Source organism: Coregonus lavaretus (genome assembly GCF_964263955.1).
Source record: "Coregonus lavaretus genome assembly, chromosome: 6".
Lineage (NCBI taxonomy): Eukaryota > Metazoa > Chordata > Actinopteri > Salmoniformes > Salmonidae > Coregonus > Coregonus lavaretus.
Genome location: NC_139993.1, coordinates 7,686,421 through 7,707,765, shown reverse-complemented (window position 1 = coordinate 7,707,765; position 21,345 = coordinate 7,686,421). Strand labels below are relative to the sequence as shown.

Here is a 21,345-nt window from a genome sequence, read left to right as displayed (position 1 = left end):
CATAACCTTTGGGTACTGGGTCCTGTTCAGTGGGCACAAAACCGGACCAAACACTTTTGACATACTACCGTAACCTCTCACTGTCTGTTACAAAACATTTCCCCCTTTTGTGTCTACTGAACACAGCCCTGAAGTGGATGATGGCGACTGTGTGTGTAAGTAGCTGTGTCAATAATACAGACTATTATTAGCTCTTTTGACTACCTGTGGAGGTGGGGGTAGCGGCGGGGGCCACAGGGGTGAAGAGGAAGCGTTGGACCTGGCCGTTGGGCATGGCCGCCTGCATGAGCTGCTGACCGGGCCCGGGGATGACCGTGACCCCATGGGGGATGACCTGCAGCTGGCCTGTGGCCTTGCCCTGGCCCTGGATCATCACCGTCAGGCCCTGGGCCCCGCCGCCCGGCCGCTCTACTGCCTGGCTCTGCTGCTTCTGATTGGGGGAGAGAGAGAGGAGGGATGATGCTTTTGGAGGTAGTTTAGAAGTACAACTGTAGCCTGGTCCCAGATATGTTTGTCATGCCATATAGCAACAACTTAGGAGTTGGCTAGATAAACTGATCTGCGACCAGGCAAGAGTGCACTACTCTTTAAAAAAACAAACAGACCATGTCGAAACTAGCACATCTAGATATACTAACAGGGACATGAAACTGAGTTATTCCGATATTTCCAGTTGAGTAGGACTAAAATCAAAACATAATTGTTTTAAAAGGAGCAGAATTACGGTGCACTAGGTGGACACAGCAGAAGCCTATTGTCCCACTGTTGCCTGACATCAGTAGAAGGGTTATTATGGGGTAACTGATGTTACCTGGGTGAGCTGGGTGAGTTGTGCCAGGGTGAGTTTGACCTGGCCCTGGCCCTGCTGTGCCCTCTGCTGGGGCGTCTGGGACGTGTTGGGCTGGCCCGGGGTGTTGGGGGCACTGCCCACCCTCTGCCCGGCTACAGTGGTGACGGGGCTGGCACCCGAGATGGCCGTGGACACTGCCTGCCCGCGGATGATCTGGGTCACCACCTGCTGGCCCGCCTGACCTGGAGGAGGAGAACACACACACGTAAGTGGACGCACACACAAGTACAGACACACACAGGCAGGCAGACAGACAGGCAGACAGACAGAGTCAGAACTTGCATGAACACAGAAGTTAGTGAAAGTCAAGCTAAAATGAAGTAGGCAAATACAAATAGCCTACCTTGCTGCACCATGAGGGGGGTTCGGAGGATGGTCTTACCCATGGCGCCTGTCTGATGGATGGGGGTGCGGATCACGGTCATCCCCGGACGGATCTGGCCTCCAGCGGTGAGCACCTAGAAACACAGCCAAGATCAGCAACACAGGGACTTTCCCTTATACCATAGGGACTACAGTGACTCCAGTGAAGGGTTGCTGTTAACAGTTCATGGGAAAAAATTTTCAATAACGTGTCGATCACGTGTTACTGCTTATGACCTGTTTTAGAGGGCTGTGGGGAGAAGACGTGACAAGGGGGCAGGGTGGATGTTGGTAAGGAAGGGAAGGATTAGGGTGAGATAGGGGGAATTTGAAGATCTAGGCGGGTTCATGTAAAGCAATTTGTGACAACAGATGACGTAAATAGGGCTTTATAAATAGATGTGATTGATTGACTGATAGATAGGGAAAGATGGTGGGGTTACCTGCTGTGGTGAGCCAGGCATGCCCGGCCTGATGTTGATGGTTGTGGTGCGAGGCTGGAACGAGGCGAAGGTCTGGGCGCCGCCAGCTTGGCTTGAGGGAATGATGCCCAGCACCTGCTTCTGAATCATACCTGGGGAGAGGAGAGGACCTATTGCTGTGAACCACACATACAGGATTGATATTTATCTAATACTCTGCATTGTTAAAAAAGGACCTGTAAGTAAGCATTTCACTGTTAGTCTACACCTGTTGTTTACAAAGCATGTGACAAATACCATTTTATTCCATTTTTGATTTGATTTATATCACCATAACATTAGCATTATGGAGATGATCAATATTCTGAATATTCAATATTCAGAATACCTGTGTGTTATTCTGACTTTTGATGATCAAATGCTTCACATTTAAAGACAGAAATGAATCCACCAACATCTGTTAAAAACGATAATGCTACTCTAGTTATTCACTTTTATCTTTTGGAAATGAAGAAAGCTGAAATGTCCCCTCAAGGCTACCAGTTTCACTTTATCAGGTATAGAAACAAACTATTCATTGTGCACAGTTCATGATGTATCAATACGTCACTCAATAAATTACTTGTGGATTTTGTTCCTTTCAAGTTGCAACCCTCTCTGATCTTGACCACAGTAAATATTAACCCAGCAAGTAAACAACATCAAAACAATCTTCAAACGGGGTATGTTGGTTTGAATCCATCACGTATGACCTGCTCATAAATTATGTATGACTTTTCCTTGAATTCATACGTTTTTATTTACCTCCGACAAAGCGAGTGTTTCATATTTGTTACTTTGGCTGTGTGCCAATACTTTTGAGCTCACGTGGCAACCAAAACGAAAACTCGTTTCCTCAAAAGATCTGAAATTGTTGTCCTCTTTTACATCACCCTCTCCTCACTCTCTGTGTTTTTTGGGTGCCTTTTTTCTGACCACAAAACCGATCAGGTAAAGCTATAAATCAATGGTTTCCCTCTTCAAATAGTGGAGGTTAAACCAGCTACAGTAGAAGACTGGGGAGTTTCAGTTCTGGCACCGACATCAAACGGCCACTTCATAAGAGTAGCTGTTTGGAGAGTTGGTGAGCTAGCGAGTAAGCGACACAGAAAGAAGGAGGGGGGTAGAAATCCCTCCATCCTCCACCTCTCTATAGCGGGTTACCTGTCTGATGAACCAGACCTCAACATAAACTTGTTATCCTGCTCCGCTTCCTTAGCATGCTCCAAAACAAACAGGCACTGAAACAGTCACGCTGGAAAAATACACTACTGTTCCTTAATACCAGCTCTCTCTCTCTCCCTCCCTGGTCATGGGTGTCACTAGACAGGAGCGCTGTTTGTTTGTGGAGTAATTTAGCCTATCCGTGGATATGTCTTCTGTGTGTGTGTGTGTGAGTGAGAGAGCGTGTGTGTTGGTGTGTGTGTGTATATATATATATTCAAAGAGTGTAGCCAAGGGCATGACCATCCTTTTACATGGATAATTAGAAACAGGAAAGATATTGTGAAATATGGGAGGCAAAAACGGGTTCAGGATAAGGTCATGTTTTTGCATTGTTTGAGTTTTAGTATTGGTCAGTAATAATGATGAAAAAGCTAAGCCTTATTGTAGTAAGACAAGGTTTCGGCACAAATACGTCTACAAGCATATCTTCGATATCTGACCTTTTTAGACACTAGAAAACTACCTCACCTACAATCACTCACACACTAACAACCAAGTATTAGTCCAAGTCAGTCATCGTGAAGCATCAATTGGAATTTCAATAAATTGCCGTTTGGCTGAATAAACAAATGAAGGACTGTGCCTTTAACAGTGTTGTACACTCGTCATCAACCCACTGTTAAAGGTGAACTCAAACGGGACAGCGGTGCTAAAAATATGAACCATTACCTCATCGGATGGGTCAATATTGACATCTAAATTAGCTACTTCAAAAGACGGTCTGGCTAAGTTCTTAGACTACACAGTCTACCGTTCTGTCCCACCTAAAATAACAACGTTCTATTAGACTACCATGCCGACAGGGCACAACTAGACATGATGTGCATGTGCCACTCCAGACTGAGCCACTGACTCACAAGTTGGCGCGTGGCAGGGCACCACAATGGGGTTGGCATTGAGTGGGCACCGCACCACTAGCCTGGTCAAGAGGACAGACCTTACCACAGTGTTGTGCCACAACAGGTGTGTGAGACAGTGCTTCTGTCAATAGTGGTAAGTTAAGTTAGTGGTTGGAGAAGATGGCAGTTGGTAGAGAAACCATCCATCCTTGTCATCATGGAAAAAAGGGAGGAATGAAGGATGCATTTGTAAAGCATTTAAAACAGGACCTCTCTCTTTCTTGTTTAATTTAACCTTATTTTACCAGGTTGTCCCATTGAAGTCAAAATATCTATTTTTCAAGCGAAACCGGTCTCTCACAGTGCCTCAGGTGTGGGCACAGGGGAGTTACTGTACCTCCTTGAGTGGTTGGCACGTTGACAGTGACAATCTTGCTGTTGGCAGGTAGCGGCAGCTTGGCGGTGAGCACCTTGCCCCCCATGGACGTGCCCGTGATCTGGAAAGTCTGTCCGGCCGACGTGGCCACTGTACCCGGCGAGGCTACAGGGAAATATGCAAATGAGGCTCCATCCGAGAGTCAAAGATGAACCGCTGCTAAACAAGCACAGCTGCTAACGGTGACTCAAACAGATTTAGTTTGTTAGGGGTTGATTCATACACAAACACTATTACTTTCTATTTGCAAGGATTCCCTACTAAGTCAAAAATAACATCACTTGAGCATAAATAAAATCGGAACACATCTGAAAGAGATTCAATGAGGTTATTCTCTTTACCAATCTACTGGCTTGTGAACAAAGAAAAGGACCTATGACATACCTCCACTGGGCTGCCCCTGCTTGACCCAGGAAGCAAACGACTGCTGGAAGTTCTTGTTCTGCTGGAAGGTCACGGGGGTGCCCATCTTGGTGGCCAGTACCACTTTGGTTCCGGGGGTGGCCTGGCCCGACAGGGTCACTACCTTGGGGGTGGAGGCGGGGGTGGCTGGGCTCCCCGTGGTGGTGACTGTGGTAGAGCCAGCGCCCGTTTTCTGGTCCAGACGCTTCTAGAACAAGAGAAACAGTGAAATAATCCGGAAAACACAACAAAACATGCCTATTTTTCACACGGCTAGTGGTCCTACTCACCTTGGCCTGTTCCGCCGCCTGGGCTTTCTCCTTCTCAACCCTGTGAAGACAGAAAGAGATGTATCATACACAAACCACTGAAAGAGTTGGAACATAACTATTTTTTCCCAAAATGAATGCAATTAGCTATACAAAACTATAGTTAATCAAATTTAGGGAAATTAAGCAACATGTTTTTTTTAAAATTAGTCTAAGAGAGTTGAAGTGCGTTCATAACAGAAGATAATGACAGTTGAATTTACAGTTCACTGAAGAGAATAGCATGGAGTATGCAGTTACTATGCCCCCTAGATCTCGTGCCCCCCGTGCCCTTTGCCCTCTGACCTCTCAGAGAAGGCCCTGATCTCCCAGAGGTCCAGCTCCTCCTCGGCCACCCAGGACTCAATCACCATCGGCCCAGTTTCCTTTTTGGGCTCCGGCTTCTTGGGCCGCAGGTTGCTGGAGCGCAGGCCTTTCCTCTGTGGCGTGTGGGTCTCTGTATGGATGCGAATGGACGTGAGAGTGAGAGAGAGTGAGAGTGAGAGTGAGTGAGAGTGAGAGTGAGAGTGAGAGTGAGAGTGAGAGTGAGAGTGAGAGTGAGAGTGAGAGTGAGAGTGAGAGTGAGAGTGAGAGTGAGAGTGAGAGAGAGAGAGAGAGAGAGAGAGAGAGAGAGAGAGAGAGAGAGAGTAAGGGTGGAGCAAGAAAACAAAAGTAGAGGGGGAAGCAGTGAGAGAAGAATAAGAGAGTAAGAGAGATCGTGTCAACAACGACATTTTACATTCTATGTGGAGTTTTATTCTAGCCGGCTGCTTCTCCCTCACCTTTTGGGGTCTCGGGAGCGCCGAGGGGGCAGATGATCTTGCGGATGCAGTATTCAGAGCGGATGCCATAGGGCCCCACGTCGCGGCGCTTGATAATCTCTGTGGTGGTGATCTCCGTCTCGGAGGTCTCTGTGGCAATGAGTGGGGATAGGGCTGGGTTGGTGTAGGATGAAGGAGGAGGAAGATGCAGAGAACAACTCCCAAGACATCACAGAGTAACGACATAATACGCTGCCATTCAATACAATACACAGGAATGACATTCCATGGGAAGAGCCTCTGATATTTGAGTAAAAAGTAAATAGGAGTAGCAGAGGAAATAGGGTTCATGGTGGATATATTAGGATATACACTCCCCTACGTATTTATTTGGCCAGCGAAGCTGGATTTGAGGTAAAATGTTTCATATAAGGCGAAAGCACAGAATGTCACCTTTTATTTGAGGGTATTTTTAAAAATACAGTGCCTTCAGAAATACTTCAGATAGTATTCATACCCCTGGACTTATTCCATTTTGTTGTGTTACAGTCTGAATTCAAAATTGATTAAATATATATTTTTTCCTCACCCATCTACACACAATAACCCATAACAACAAAGTGAAAACCTGTTTTTTGATTTTATTGAAATGTATTGGAAATTAAATACAGAAATATCTCATTTACATAAGTATGCACACCCTTGAGTCAATCCCTTGTAGAAGCACCTTTGTCTTTGGACTCCCACGTTTTGCTCTACGAACCCCACAAGTGTCACGAGACTCGTATGAAATCGGTACCGTAGATGTGCCAAATTCTGTTTGGTAGCGTCCGAACCGTTTGAGCTACAAATGAATGGCCAGCACATTTTCACTCCTGAACTTATTTAGACTTGCCATAACAAAGGGGGTGAATCCTTATTGACTCAAAACATTTCAGCTATTTTTATATTTTATTTGTAAAAATGTTGAAAGACATAATTTCACTTTGATATTATGGAGTATTGTGTGTAGGCCAGTGACAACCAAAATCTCAATTTAACCCATTTTAAATTCAGGCTGTAACACAACAAAATGTGGAAAAAGTCAAGGGGTGTGAATACTTTCTGAAGGCACTGTATCTGTTTTACAGTTTAGAAATTAAAGCACTTTATGTATATAGTCCCCCCATTTGAAGGTCTCATAAGTAGTTGGACAAATGCACTCATAGGTGTATTCAAGTTATAAAAAGTTAAGTATTTGCTCCCATATTCTTAGCACGCAATGACTACATCAAACTGGTACACCTCCCCTACAATGTACAGTTGAAGTCGGAAGTTTACATACACCTCAGCCAAATACATTTAAACTCAGTTCTTCACAATTCCTGACATTTAATCCTAGTAAGAATTCCCTGTCTTAGGTCAGTTAGGATCACCACTTTATTTTAAGAATGTGAAATGTCAGAATAATAGTAGAGAGAATGATTTATTTCAGCTTTTATTTATTTCATCACATTCCCAGTGGGTCAGAAGTTTACATACACTCAATTAGTATTTGTTAGATTGCCTTTAAATTGTTTAACTTGGGTCAAACTTGTCGGGTAGCCTTCCACAAGCTTCCCTGACAGAGCTGGTGTAACTGAGTCAGGTTTGTAGGCCTCCTTGCTCGCACACGCCTTTTCAGTTCTGCCCACACATTTTCTATAGGATTGAGGTCAGGGCTTTGTGATGGCCACTCCAATACCTTGACTTTATTGTCCTTAAGCCATTTTGCCACAACTTTGAAAGTATGCTTGGGGTCATTGTCCATTTGGAAGACCCATTTGCGACCAAGCTTTAACTTCCTGACTAATGTCTTGAGATGTTGCTTCAATATATCCACATAATTTTCCTTCCTCATGATGCCATTTATTTTGAAGTGCACCAGTCCCTCCTGCAGCAAAGCACCCCCAAAGCATGATGCTGCCCCCCCCCCCTGTGCTTCACGGTTGGGATGTTCCTCTGCTTGCAAATCCCCCCTTTTTCCTCCAAACATTACGATGGTCATTATGGCCAAACAGTTCTATTTTTGTTTCATCAGACCAGAGGACATTTCTCCAAAAAGTAAGATCTTTGTCCCCATGTGCAGTTGCAAACCGTAGTTTGGCTTTATTATGGCGGTTTTGGAGCAGTGGCTTCTTCCTTGCTGAGCGGCCTTTCAGGTTATGTCGATATAGGACTCGTTTTACTGTGGATATAGATACTTTTGTACCCGTTTCCTCCAGCATCTTCACAGGGTCCTTTGCTGTTGTTCTGGGATTGATTTGCACTTTTCGCACCAAAGTACGTTCATCTCTAGGAGACAGAATGCGTCTCCTTCCTGAGCGGTATGACGGCTGCGTGGTCCCATGGTGTTTATACTTGCAGACTATTGTTTGCATACTATTGTTTGTACAGATGAACGTGGTACCTTCAGGTGTTTGGAAATTGCTCCCAAGGATGAACCAGACTTGTGGAGGTCTACAATTATTTTTCTGAGGTCTTGGCTGATTTCTTTTGATTTTCCCATGATGTCAAGCAAAGAGGCACTGAGTTTGAAGGTAGGCTTTGAAATGCATCCACAGGTACACCTCCAATTGACTCAAATGATGTCAATTAGCCTATCAGAAGCTTCTAAAGCCATGACATCATTTTCTGGAATCCAAGCTGTTTAAAGGCACAGTCAACTTAGTGTATGTAAACTTATGACCCACTGGAATTGTGATTCAGTGAATTATAAGTGAAATAATCTGTCTGTAAACAATTGTTGGAAAAATTACTTGTGTCATGCACAAAGTAGATGTCCTAACCGACTTGCCAAAGCTATAGTTTGTTAACAAGACATTTGTGGAGTTGTTGAAAAAACGAGATTTAATGACTCCAACCTAAGTGTATGTAAACTTCCGACTTCAACTGTATATGGGTGGGTGGGTGTTGAGATACATGCAGAGAAAGGATGGTCTACCTGTGCGCGTGGTGCCTACAGCGGCGGAGGGCTTGACGGCCATGTCGTCCCACCTCAGACAGGCCCACAGCAGCCTCAGCATCAGACTGACCCCTGCCAGGGACTTCACTGTCTGGAGACGGTACCTGCAGAGACAGACTAATAGGTTACCACACATACACAAACACACAGGCACATACGCACACGTAAACACACAACTGTCTGGGGTCACCAACACACACAGCCTTTGTCTGCTACCATACAGGTACATAAAAAAGAGACAGCACGTGCACACACTCACATGCACACAGAGTTCATAAAGTTCATAAGTCAACCCTGGCAGCCAGGTAAAATGACCGTGTTACTTCCTTGTTTCCGAGGTTGGCTATGAACCTGACTCTTTGGTATGCTTCCTCTGTTGGCTATTTAAAAAGGTTGAACAAATGTTTCTAAAAAAACAAACATATTGGGACAGTCAAGGTGTGCGTCCCAAATGGCACTCTAATCCCTATAGAGTGCACTCCTATACCATAGTATACTATAGGGCCCTGGTCAAAAGCAGTGCACTATATAGGGAATAGGGTGCCATTTGGGACACAGCCAGGGAAAGACATTCCTCCTTTTCCAGTGTGACTGACTGACCACAGGCAGGGAAAACATCCTCGGAGCGGTTAACACGCAGCGCGAACATCCTGACACTTGCAGACCGCCAGTATGATTCACGTCTAGCAGTAAAAAACGGTGGTCAAAATAACCTGAGGTCTCTCTGTGAGAGCCACAACAGAGTCATAGGGGCCAAACCCACTAACAGCAAACAGAAGGACGAGAAGACATTACCAACAAATCAACAGGACAAGTCGTTCGCCGGAGCATTCATGCTCAAGAGGTTCTAGTTATTGTGGTATGACTGTATCACAGCTAAGAGTTGATGGAGCGCAAGGCTGAAACTAACGCTAATCATAAATCACATGGAGCATTAGAAAACCCATATATTTAAAGCCCTGAGTTTTCTCTAGCTAGGTAGTCTGGCAAAACTCAGGGCCCTAATCATTTCAAATAATGCAGTTAGCTAAGGCGCTAGCCCGTTGAAAGCTGTGTTCTCACCTCCATGTGATGCCATAGGTGGGCCTGGGCGAGGGGTAGGGCCAGATGTCCTGGGCCGGCTTGGCGTTGTAGCTGAAGATGGACACCTCACGGATGCCCCCCCGCCTTGCCAGCTTCTTCAGGTCGTCGTTGGGCAGGACAAAGATGCTCTTACGTTGGCTCTTGGTAACAAACTTGCGGTAGGATGGCAAGGCGGTGCCTGAGCGCGTCTTCTTGGTGCGCGAGAACTTGAGGAGGCGAACGCGGCCCTTGGTGGAGGTCGACGAGGTCACGAACCCCGAAACGGAGGAGGTTGAACGAGAGGACTCGTTGTGGGCGGCGAGGAGCGTAGTCTTGTACTCGGTCACCGTTTCGCTCTGGCTCTCGTCTGATTGGCTGTCGGGCGTGGGTGACAGCATTTTGGTCACGGTGGTTTTGGTCATGGTGGTGAGCGTGGACACCGCGCTGCTCTCGGTGGTTGAGACTACAGGCGCGGCTGTCGTCCCCGAAGAGCTTGAGACCCCCGCCGTTAGCCGAGACTCCGTGGATACCGTGGTGGTGGTGGTTGTTGTGGTTACCTGGGTGAGGATGGTCTTACCGAAGGATCCCACCCCACTGTTGCTGCTCTCCTCCGCAAAGTCATTGCTGAGGCTGGAGTCCTCGGCAGAGCGCACCGACGAGGGGGCCATTTTGTTGGGCGTAGTAGCATCGTGCTTAACCTCCATGGGCTGGGTGTTGTTGAGCTGCTGGGTGCTCTGGGTGGTCGTAGACCCCAGCGCCTCCACGTTGTTTTCCAGCCTGGCCACCTTCACCGGGGGCTGGTAGTCCTGCTCCGACACCGTGACCTTGCTCTCCACCTCTAACCTTGGAGCCGGCCTTGGTTCCGTGCTGTCCGGCCCGGTCCTCTCGGCTACAGGGGCCACATTGCCGTTGAGCAGGGGCTTTAGGGGCGAGACCACTTGACCCTCTCCCTCCACCTTGCCTAGGCTGTTCACCTCAGAGCTGTTAGTGAGAGCGTTGGAGGGCTCGTTTAGAGTTGGTAAAGAGTTGGTCAAGGCTTTAGCCTCCACGCTGTCATTTCCATTGATCTGAGGTAGAGAGAAGGGCTGGGACCCAGTGGCGATGGCCTCGGTGCTGCTCTGTCCATTGCCCTGCCTCTCCTCGGGCCCCTTCCCATTCTCCTCTGTGCTCTGCTGGGGGGGTTTAGGAACGGTAGCTGCAATCTGGCTGCCCTGCTGGGTCATAGTGCTTGGGAGTATCGTTGTGGAGTGAGGTTTCAAAATGGCCACTTCAGGTCCTGCACCCTCGGTGAAAGCGGGCTTGGAGCTGGTAGACTCTGATGGTCCACCAGTGTAGTGGATCCCACCTGAACTCTGAGTTTCCATCGGTTCCGCTGTGCTGCTGGGCGTTTTAAGGCCCTCCTGCCCTGAACCGGCCCCTGTGGGCCCTATAGTCCTCTCAGGGAGGTCTCCCTCCTGTTTATGGGGGGTCATTTGGTTTTGTGTTGGTGGGGATGCTTCAGCTGCAGGCTCTTTGGGTGTGGTCGCTGTGGCTAGGTGAGGGACCCCCTCAGCGGTCTTTGAAGGGTCCGCCTGCACCTCCCCTTTGACTGACAATGGAGCAAGCGCAGGTGGCACCGAAGGGGTGCTGAACTCCAATTTCACTGTGGGACTCTGGGCCTGGGTCGGAGTTTGGGGCTGGAGTGGGGTCTGCGGCAGGGCCGGGGTGGTCTTCGCTGGGGTAGGCTTGGCCAGGGCGACCTGAACCCTCTGCTTCTCCTCCAGGGCGTGCTGCTTGACGCGGCGCTCCAGCAGACCGTCCAGCTTGGAGGCCTTGACCTTCTTTTTGTAGGCCACGCGTGTCAGGAAGCCCTGGGCCACGTCCACCACGTCGTAGTTAAAGGGCCTTGCTTTCCCCTCGCCAGGCTCCTGCTTCACGGACGTCGTCTCCGTCTCGGTCCCTGGGCTGCTGCTGGTCTCTGACAGAAAAACAAAATGGACACGTAAGTTACTGGATCATTCTTCTTATCCTCTCGTCTGAACAATGGTGAAGATCTGGTGGATTCAATAATATGTGTGACTGATATTGCATGTGTTAGTTAGCTAAGTCAATGACAGTCTATAAAAGCGCTAACCTTTTTCATCATCTTGTCCTGAGTCTGAGAGGCTAGGGTCCACCTCCATCTTGTCTGCAGCGGAGTCTTGCATCTTCACTTTCGCTGGCTCGTCACTCTCTTCTTTCTTTCCCTCCTCTGGCATTTCCTTCGTCTTCTCTCCCAACAGGCGGTCTGCTGAGGGCTCTGGGGTGGTAGTGGTGGTGGGCGTAGTACCCCCATCTTTCTCCACGGGTCTTCTGCTTCCCTGGGGTTCTGAAGCTACAGTTGTTTTGAACAACCTTGGCCTTGGACCCAAGTCCAGCAAGTTGCATTTCTCGCCACGTCTGGCAGCTGCGAAGGAAGAAAAAATACTTGTTTGAGTTATCATAGCCACATTTATATTAGTAGAGTCAATTTTACAGGGGAGTGTTATCCCATGTGAAATGTAATCGTACATTTCTCACAACTTTTGGCAATTAAGAAGGAAGAGGAGGAGTTTGACAGCTATGTGTACATTTGTCCACTGAATTCCTTGACTTCTTTCAAACCAAACCATAGAGATGGATGACGATCTCTAGTTGGATATAATTTGTTTTTGCATGGACATTGCCATTGCCAGTGCTGTCACAGATGCCATAAAGGCACAGATACAAAGATGAGAGCTCTATCTATCTCTATGAAGAGGAGACAAACTAGAACGCTCCTGCTGACCTTCCAGCTCAGCGCGGTAGTTGGCGTTGGTGTTGCCGGGCAGTTTGGTCAGGAAGCGGTGCACATGTGTCTTGCTGATCCAGCTCCAGCCGCCCCAGCCCGTCACGCGATACTCCTCTCCCTTCTGCTTCCACACCTTCACACGGAAGAGAGAGAAAGAGAGACGGAAAGCGGAATGACGGAAGTGGAAAGGAGAGAGAGGGGGGAGGGGGGAGAGAGAGAAATGAGAGGGCCAGAGGGTATTCACACCCACCATTAAGTAAACCTATCTAGCAGGGCCACTATGTGAAAGATGACACTCCCACCGGAGCTCGGACACTCGCCTCATCAAAGGGCTTTTAACACCGCTCTGCATTCTGGGAGGCAGGAAGTGGCAATTAAACACGTCCTGGCGATTAGGGGTGATGGTGAACGGCCCGGTCGTAAATAGAGTGGTAGAGCTTCGACTTAAAAGGGCCTGGGCTCGGTCGGTAAACAAGGGCCAAATGAAAGGGGTGTATGTGTCTGTGTGTGTGTATGTGTAGCAGCCCTTAAGTGTGTGTGTGGGTGTCTGTGTGTGTGTATGTGTAGCAGCCCTTAAGTGTGTGTGTGGGTGTCTGTGAGTGTGTAATACCTGGTGCTTGATGGGGAAGGTGTACTTGACCCAGGTGGCCTGCTGCATGGTCTCCTCGTCCTCCAGCTTCTTCTCCCTCTTCTTCACCTTCTCCTTCTCCTCCCGCTCCATGGACGTCATACGGTGTAGCCTGCATGGTGGCACAGAAAGGGGAAGAGAGAGAAAGTCAAACACACACAGTCAGTTCAAAAGCAGATTCCTTCAATGCACTCTGGTGTGAGTGCAAGGTCTGGGCTAGCCCGGATCAAAAGGTAGAGGAGGGTAACACCCTCGTTGCTCTTGGCAAGGCTCCATGCAACACATACACACACAAATGACGCGAGCCCCTTGACTGACTTTGCACACCCACATACCCACCGTTACTATAACACAATCAAGGCAGTTAAGAGGAGGAGAGTTGCGGTCTTTACACATCAGTAGAACAGGTAGCAGCGTTTCCCCCCAGTATATAAATATTGTGCTACACACCAGGGGCGGGCCATTTGATCTGCTGCTGATCACCTCTGGGTATGCTGGTCTTCCCTATGTAGTGCACACTATTCCCTATGTAGTGCACTACTTTTGACCAGGTCCTGGTCAGAAGTAGTGCACTATATAGGGAATAGGGTTCCATTTGGAAGGCAGTGTGTTTCAATGTTTATACAAGCATATCAATTTGAATGCATGCCGAATGCATTGCTTCATACTAGGGATGTAACGATTCACCGATAAACGGTTCAAATGTCTCGCGCCAGACAGCTTACTTCCACACGTGAGATTAGATCTGCTCTATCAGGTACAGAAGGCGCTAAAGCAAAAAGCTAATTGTAATTAACTTGTAAATAAATATTCTTAACAGTCATGGGAGCCTGGGACCTGATAAACTGGACAACTACATCCAACAAGAGTCGAAGGCCAGAGGGATACACTAACTAGAACCTTCTCATCGCAGATCTGGTAGGACAAAAAAGCACGACGGTGGCTGGCCAATGTTATTGTTTCCCCCCACGGTGTTCATCAGCTTCTACTGTATGGGACAGAAACACTGAGAAATAGTTTGGTCGATTTTTTGGTCAAATTAATTTTGGGGGGTCAATTTCAAGTCTTTCAAAACGAATATCTGACTAACTCGGAAATATGAAGTTATTTCAGAATGAAAGTTAACTGCCTAGCACACCATGCTTTGTGACATTATGTTAGCTAGCTATCCCCAGTTAGATAGTGTTTTCACTTACTGCATCTGCATGCTTGTTGCGTTCGCCCTGGAGCACTTGTTTGTTTGTGAGCTGGCTACTCGTTCAATAGTATAATCTAATCTGTTCAAAACAGTGGCAGCATGTTCAGCAGTGGTCATTCAGTTTTTTTCATGCAGAAGTGAAATAGGTGTATTTATGCTGTAGTTCAAATGCACAGATCACTTTATATATCTTCTCAAAGAAGAAACGATAGTTCGAAAAGTTGGCATCATATTTCTGTCATGCTGCTTTGTTGACAACTCCAACCACCCCGCGCCCCGGGTATTCAGCCATTCAGCAGCTGCCACTGGTCTAGGGTTTGCGCTCATTCTGAGGTCACACTTGGAAGTGGCTGCTTAAATGGTATTAAGGCGTTATTTGAAGTGGTAATGACATTCTAAGGATGCCATAACACGGTAAAATAGGTTCTCTTGATGACTTGATGCCAGTTTAAAGTGAAAGACGTGACTGTGTGTGCTCTGAGTCTACTCGCCTGGTGTGTCCCAGCGCGTCCTTCCAGACAGGGAGCAGGGCCACAGGTTTGATGGCACACTCCAAGATGGCCATGGCCAGGGCAAACTCCCTGGCCTTACTGCACATCTGCACCGCCTTAATCCAGTTGTTCCTGATGAAAACCAAAACAAAGCCAAAGGGAGTCAGACAATGGTGTTATCCGTCATATGGAATCACGGTGACATCAAATCATGACAGTGTGACTTTATCGGTCATCTGGGACTGCTGGAGTCAGAACTGAACAAGAGCAGCGCACGCTAACTTCGATGAACATGTAAAAACAAATATGTTATCACCAAATATGATATCACAAACTAGTATCTAAATAATAGCCAGTGCCCCCCTCCCCAAAACAGGAAGAGCACACAATGGTTAAATGAACACTTAACAACCCCTTGCTTGGGCCAAAAAACATGAGCAATGGACATTAGACCGATGGAAATATGTTCTTTGGTCTGGAGTCCAAATTTGAGATTTTTTGGTTCCAACCGCCGTGTCTTTGAGAGACGCGGTGTGGGTGAATGGATGATCTCTGCATGTGCATTTCCCACCGTAAAGCATGGAGGAGGTGGTGTTATGGTGTGGGGGTGCTTTGCTGTTGACACTGTCTATGATTTATTTAGAATTCAAGGCACACTTAACCAGCATGGCTACCACAGCATTCTGCAGTGATACACCATCCCATCTGGTTTGGGTTTAGTGGGACTATCATTTGTTTTTCAACAGGACAATGACCCAACACACCTCCAGGCTGTGTAAGAGCTATTTTATCAAGAAGGAGAGTGATGGAGTCCTGCATCAGATGACCCTGGCCTTCACAATCCCCCGACCTCAACACAATTGAGATGGTTTGGGATGAGTCGGACCGCAGAGTGAAGGAAAAGCAGCCAACAAGTGCTCAGCATATGTGGGAGCTCCTTCAAGACTGTTGGAAAAGCATTCCAGGTGAAGCTGGTTGAGAGAATGCCAAGAGTGTGCAAAGCTGTCATCAAGGCAAAGCGTGGCTATTTGAAGAATCTCAAATATAAAATATATTTTGATTTGTTTAACACTTTTTTGGTTACTACATGATTCAATATGTGTTATTTCATAGTTTTTATGTCTTCACTATTATTCTACAATGTAAAACCCTGCAATGAGTAGGTGTGTCCAAACTTTTGACTGGTACTGTACATGTTGGTTGTTTTGCTCTAGGACGCCCACAGGCCTCACAAGACTCGTCTGAAGGTCCCCCGGTACCAATTGAAAAATGTATGGAAGTACACGTATATGGAGACTGTTTAATGCCAGAAATAAGGGGTTAAATACATGTCCCAAAATGTTTTATAATCCTGATCTTTCTTATATCTCTCATACATAGGACAGACACTTCAGAAGAAACTTCCCTTGGATTTATGGTGGGGACTGTTGTTCCATGTAGTGAATCTGTTATTCAACACATTTTTATGGACTAATAGCAGTAAGGCCAAAAATAATTTTTCATCAAATATGTTTTTATATACATTTGTTTTGATACTTCAAACGGTCTTAAAATTCCAAATCAAATAGCTAAATGATCCTTGGTATGACCTTCTTAAAACAATTCCATATAGCTTAGTAGAACCCCCCCTCCACCCTCCCCTGACTTAGACACAGCTTAGACTCTTATGGGTTAAAAACATTTTGATCATATTCTTTCATAAATTGTAAATCAACCAACTAGGCTCTCAAAAACACCCAGAGCCCACATTCCAGCCGTACCTGTGTGAAGCCCAGTTAGGGTGCATGAAGGGTGCGGGCACGTTGGTCTCCAGCTGGATGATGGTGAGGCGCAGCGTGGAGATGGTCAGCACTTTGGAGCCGTGGATGGAGCCGTTCCACTTGAAGTCGCCTGCCGGCGTCATGCAAAACTGAATAATAAAATAACAGCTTTATATGTAGAGAGCTTTTCATTACATGGGGGAATCACAAAGCACTGTACATCTAAAACAAACTTAAACATGCATTAAGAAGGAGCAACAATTAGAGAAATTGAAGCGAAAAAAAACAGCTCAAATCAAACAAGGATAGAGGGCCAGTACTGTACAAGATACAAAGACGACTGAAAGGAGGAAACAAAGACTTAAAGGGATACTTCAGAGTTTTTGGTAATGAAGCCCTTTATCTACTTCCCCACAGTCAGACGAACTCATGGATACCATTCTTATGTCTCAGCGTGCGGTTTGAAGAAAGTTGCTAATTAGCGCTGGCGCAATTGCTATCCTGTAGACTTCCAGTCATTGCGCTAACGCTAGTTAGTATTGGCTCTGGAAACTACCTCTAGCTTCCTTCATACTGGACGCAGAGACATAAAAGGTATCCACGAGTTCATGGGACTCTAGGGAAGTAGATAAAGGGCTTCATTGCCAAAATCTCAAAGTATCCCTTTAAACAGTTGAATCTAAAAAATAGAGCAAGTGTTTATCTGTTCAAGTTTATGTTGACTCCTTCAGTTGTGTGCAAGCTAAAGTTATCTTAAAATAAGTTTACCTTGTGCGAGAGGTGTCGCCGCTTGTCCAGGTCCTCACGGTGCTGGGGCTTGTTGAGGGCCAGCGTATTTCCGCTGTACTGGTTGTGGTAGACACGGTACTTGCCCTCCTGGCCCAGCTTGAAGAAGTGGCTGAGTGTGCCCTTCATCACCACCTCCTTGCTTGTTAGACTGCGCGTGCTGAGGCGCGACACGTCGCCCGCCGGGGTCACCACCAGCACCTGGAGTGAGGAGAGGGGGGGTCAAATCAAAGGTAAATCAAATACATGATAGGTTAATAACAGACGAGCGACACTCAAATTGAAATAAATGCATGATATTTTTAGATGTAAATATTAGGCCCACGATTACGAAAAATACAAAGTAATCTCAAACAAAGTTTAGTACACCTAAGGATAGCTATGAATGCAATGGCTAAAAAGTATTTTTTGTAGATTAATAGTGATCACCTCTTTGCCCTCCTTGTAGCCCTTGTTGGCCTCGTGGACGGCTTCCTCAACCTTCTTGCTCTTCAGCTGGCTCAGCTTGCTCTCCGGGTTACGCAGGCGGGTCACCATGCGGCCGCCCGGAGTGACTGCCGACCGCTTACCACCGGCCTCGCCGTTCACCCCCTGGTCGTCCTGGCTGTTGACAGAGGACTGAGAGGACCGGTCGGCCAGGTCGGGCTCCTCCGGGCCCCTGGGGGACTCCCTGGCAATGGTGCTGCTGTTGCTGTTCTCCTCACCACCGGGCTGAGTTGGCTGGCTTAGGCTTGAGACCCCCTCTCCACTAGGAGAGCTAGAATCAGATCCTGCCTTCTCTAAAACACAACGTAAGTCACTATTTAAAATCATGCTTTAAAGGGATGGTATAATACTGCAAAATCAAAGTTTGACAGATACTTTCAGACGTCAAAATTAGTAATATGTCAAGAGTCCACATCCCACGCAATCATGTATGTAGATCCAGCTATATGCCTCGACCCAAATGAATGGATAAGCACCAGGGAATCCGGAGATTATATGGTGCCTATCTTTTTAATTCATTTTGGATTGTGGCATGTAATACAATCTATATTTTTGTTTGCCTGGGATGTGGACTTCTCAAGAGAAGACCCAACAGACAGCCCCTTGTCAAGAGCAAGTTCAAAGTTAAAATGACATGCAATAGCTCCCTCTAGTGTCATGAAGCTGCATGCGTGTCATTCCTGTAGTGCCCACACGCAACCTTTTACACAGCCAATAGGGTTATGATGATTCATAGTAATAATGATCGGGACCCATGCATTAAAGGCATGACTAATCACCCCTTTAGGGGACGAGCATGGGGGAGTAGGATGACGTTGCCCCTAGACATTGATCCAAGGTCAGTTCTGAATGGTGAGGGATGGGTAAGGCTGATCCTAGATCTGAGCCTAAGGTCAACGTCCACCCAGAGGTGAATATGGATGTCAACAGATAAGACACCAATCCAATGAAAGATTAAGGGTACAGCGTCAACATGACAGGAATGTGACATATGGCCAAACCCAACACACTTGGTTTTACACCACTAGCACAATAAAGGTGAAGCTCTTTTTAGAAATGCAACACATGAAGATGGATATTGAATCATGGCAGCCATGATGGTTCTTCACAATGAGCCATGTTCTCTGAGGCAAGCATCCAACAGTGGGCACACTGATGATAATGATAACAAGCAGGCAAGCCAGAAGCAATGCACTTGTGCTGATTGGATAATAGCGCCCACAAGGTTCAAACTGAAATGCTTTGTCTGAAAGTCATTGTGGTTCATGCCAGGCTATTCAACCTGATTGCACATCAAAGCAATTAGCTTTAAACTTTCTTTTGGAATGAAATAACAGCAGGTATTCAGCACAGTTGTGACAAGCGTTCAATACCGAAGCTGAAATTCAGGTGTTTGCAAGTGTTGAAAAATCCTGTTGATTGCAAGATCAATTATTGAGGTGCTTGACAGCGAATTAAATGAGGGATGCAAGAGGGACAGCGACCAAGGGTAGAGCGGTGCAAAAAGGGGAAGGCGGGATGTTAGGAGAGGAACAACCCAAGCACGGCAAGTGAATGGAGGGGGTTGATGAATGGGGTTCAAAGTTCACAGTGACACCACCCCCTTGGTACCTTCAGCCTCCTGCACGCCCTCCATGTTGCTTTGGGCCTCGTCCCCAGGCTCTCGGGCCCCGGTAGGGAGGTCTTGCCCCCCCTCGGCAGGGCTGGGGGCCTCTGTTGCGGGGAGGGTGGGTTGTGGAGCCGGGAGATCAGGCTTACTCCCCTCTGGGATGGAGCCCTCACCAGTAGAGGGAGCCAGCTCTGCTACAATCAGAGTCGCAGATATTCAGAGTTTGGCAAACTATCCTACATGTTGACACCATTTTAACTCCATTCAAATTTGCATTCTCACTAGAATGTAATTATCTTGGAACTTTTGATGCCAAGATGGCGGCCAATAAAATTACACAGTATGAAAATGTATGCACTCACTTACTGTTAGTCGCTCTGGATAAGAGCGTCTACTAAATGACTAAAATGTCAACGTAAATCTCAAACAGAGTTGGTCAAAGTGTATGTACCAGACCTTGTATGGAATATGCACAACAAGCACTTCCAGCGTGGGTATATAGAAGATGTTGTATTGTAATAAGACTAGTAGGCATTGTGTAAAACTTGGTGTGAGGACGCTTATTACCGAGGGGTTATCAGCAGTATTGCTGAAGGCATAGTTTTAAGTTGACAAAGTGGTCTCCGATGTGTTGACAAGCAACACAAGGGATTTCTAATAGGCACAGAAAGAGAAGAGAGCTGTGGGAAACGGATCAATAATTAATTAGGCCTACATCGCTCTATATCCTGACACAGAAATATCAAACTGCCCGTAGAGCCTGTTGGACCATGGTGTTGCAGTAGCTTTAGTTAGATGGAGTGTGTGTGTCTCTTACCTGTAATGGTGGTCCCCTCCTTGGTCACCTGGTCATTGTCCTTCTCAGCCTTGCCCTCCACTGCTACCACCTCCTCTCCCTTCTTCTCTAGGTCATCAGTCTTCTCCTTGGGTTCTCCCCCCTCCGTCTCCTCCTCCTTCCAGAGAGTTTTCTGCGCCTCCGCCTTCTCCCTCTCCTCAGCCGCCCGGCGCTTCACCTCCTCCAGCTCCTCCACCTGCTTGGCTCTCAGCCGGTCCAGGATCTCCTCTGGAGAAAGGAGATGTCACAGATTGATTGATTCATTTAATTGATTAGATAATTAAAATACATATTATGTACAGTGGGGGAAAAAAGTATTTAGTCAGCCACCAATTGTGCAAGTTCTCCCACTTAAAAAGATGAGAGAGGCCTGTAATTTTCATCATAGGTACACGTCAACTATGACAGACAAAATGAGAAAAAATTATCCAGAAAATCACATTGTAGGATTTTTAATGAATTTATTTGCAAATTATGGTGGAAAATAAGTATTTGGTCAATAACAAAAGTTTCTCAATACTTTGTTATATACCCTTTGTTGGCAATTACACAGGTCAAACGTTTTCTGTAAGTCTTCACAAGGTTTTCACACACTGTTGCTGGTATTTTGGCCCATTCCTCCATGCAGATCTCCTCTAGAGCAGTGATGTTTTGGGGCAGTCGCTGGGCAACACGGACTTTCAACTCCCTCCAAAGATTTTCTGTGCGGTTGAGATCTGGAGACTGGCTAGGCCACTCCAGGACCTTGAAATGCTTCTTACGAAGCCACTCCTTCGTTGCCCGGGCGGTGTGTTTGGGATCATTGTCATGCTGAAAGACCCAGCCACGTTTCATCTTCAATGCCCTTGCTGATGGAAGGAGGCTTTCACTCAAAATCTCACGATACATGGCCCCATTCATTCTTTCCTTTACATGGATCAGTCGCCCTGGTCCCTTTGCAGAAAAACAGCCCCAAAGCATGATGTTTCCACCCCCATGCTTCACAGTAGGTATGGTGTTCTTTGGATGCAACTCAGCATTCTTTGTCCTCCAAACACGACGAGTTGAGTTTTTACCAAAAAGTTATATTTTG

The 21,345-nt window shown here is 46.7% G+C and overlaps 1 protein-coding gene across 1 annotated transcript in view; it reads right to left on the bottom strand.

Moving 5' to 3' along the window:
- Positions 1–21,345, bottom strand: part of LOC311131498 (nucleosome-remodeling factor subunit BPTF-like) — a 50,165-nt gene that overhangs the window by 12,668 nt on the left and 16,152 nt on the right. Inside the window, exons 4-23 of the mRNA XM_084164524.1 lie at positions 20,256–20,501; positions 19,441–19,632; positions 17,773–18,122; positions 17,326–17,544; positions 16,558–16,706; positions 14,798–14,929; positions 13,091–13,220; positions 12,478–12,613; positions 11,806–12,117; positions 9,693–11,649; positions 8,610–8,734; positions 5,669–5,797; positions 5,193–5,343; positions 4,869–4,908; positions 4,561–4,786; positions 4,138–4,281; positions 1,657–1,787; positions 1,194–1,308; positions 812–1,032; positions 205–430 (exon numbers count right to left, since the gene is read on the bottom strand). Coding sequence (XP_084020650.1) covers positions 205–430; positions 812–1,032; positions 1,194–1,308; positions 1,657–1,787; positions 4,138–4,281; positions 4,561–4,786; positions 4,869–4,908; positions 5,193–5,343; positions 5,669–5,797; positions 8,610–8,734; positions 9,693–11,649; positions 11,806–12,117; positions 12,478–12,613; positions 13,091–13,220; positions 14,798–14,929; positions 16,558–16,706; positions 17,326–17,544; positions 17,773–18,122; positions 19,441–19,632; positions 20,256–20,501 — 5,331 coding nt within the window. The remainder of the gene's footprint in view (positions 1–204; positions 431–811; positions 1,033–1,193; positions 1,309–1,656; positions 1,788–4,137; positions 4,282–4,560; positions 4,787–4,868; positions 4,909–5,192; positions 5,344–5,668; positions 5,798–8,609; positions 8,735–9,692; positions 11,650–11,805; positions 12,118–12,477; positions 12,614–13,090; positions 13,221–14,797; positions 14,930–16,557; positions 16,707–17,325; positions 17,545–17,772; positions 18,123–19,440; positions 19,633–20,255; positions 20,502–21,345) is intronic.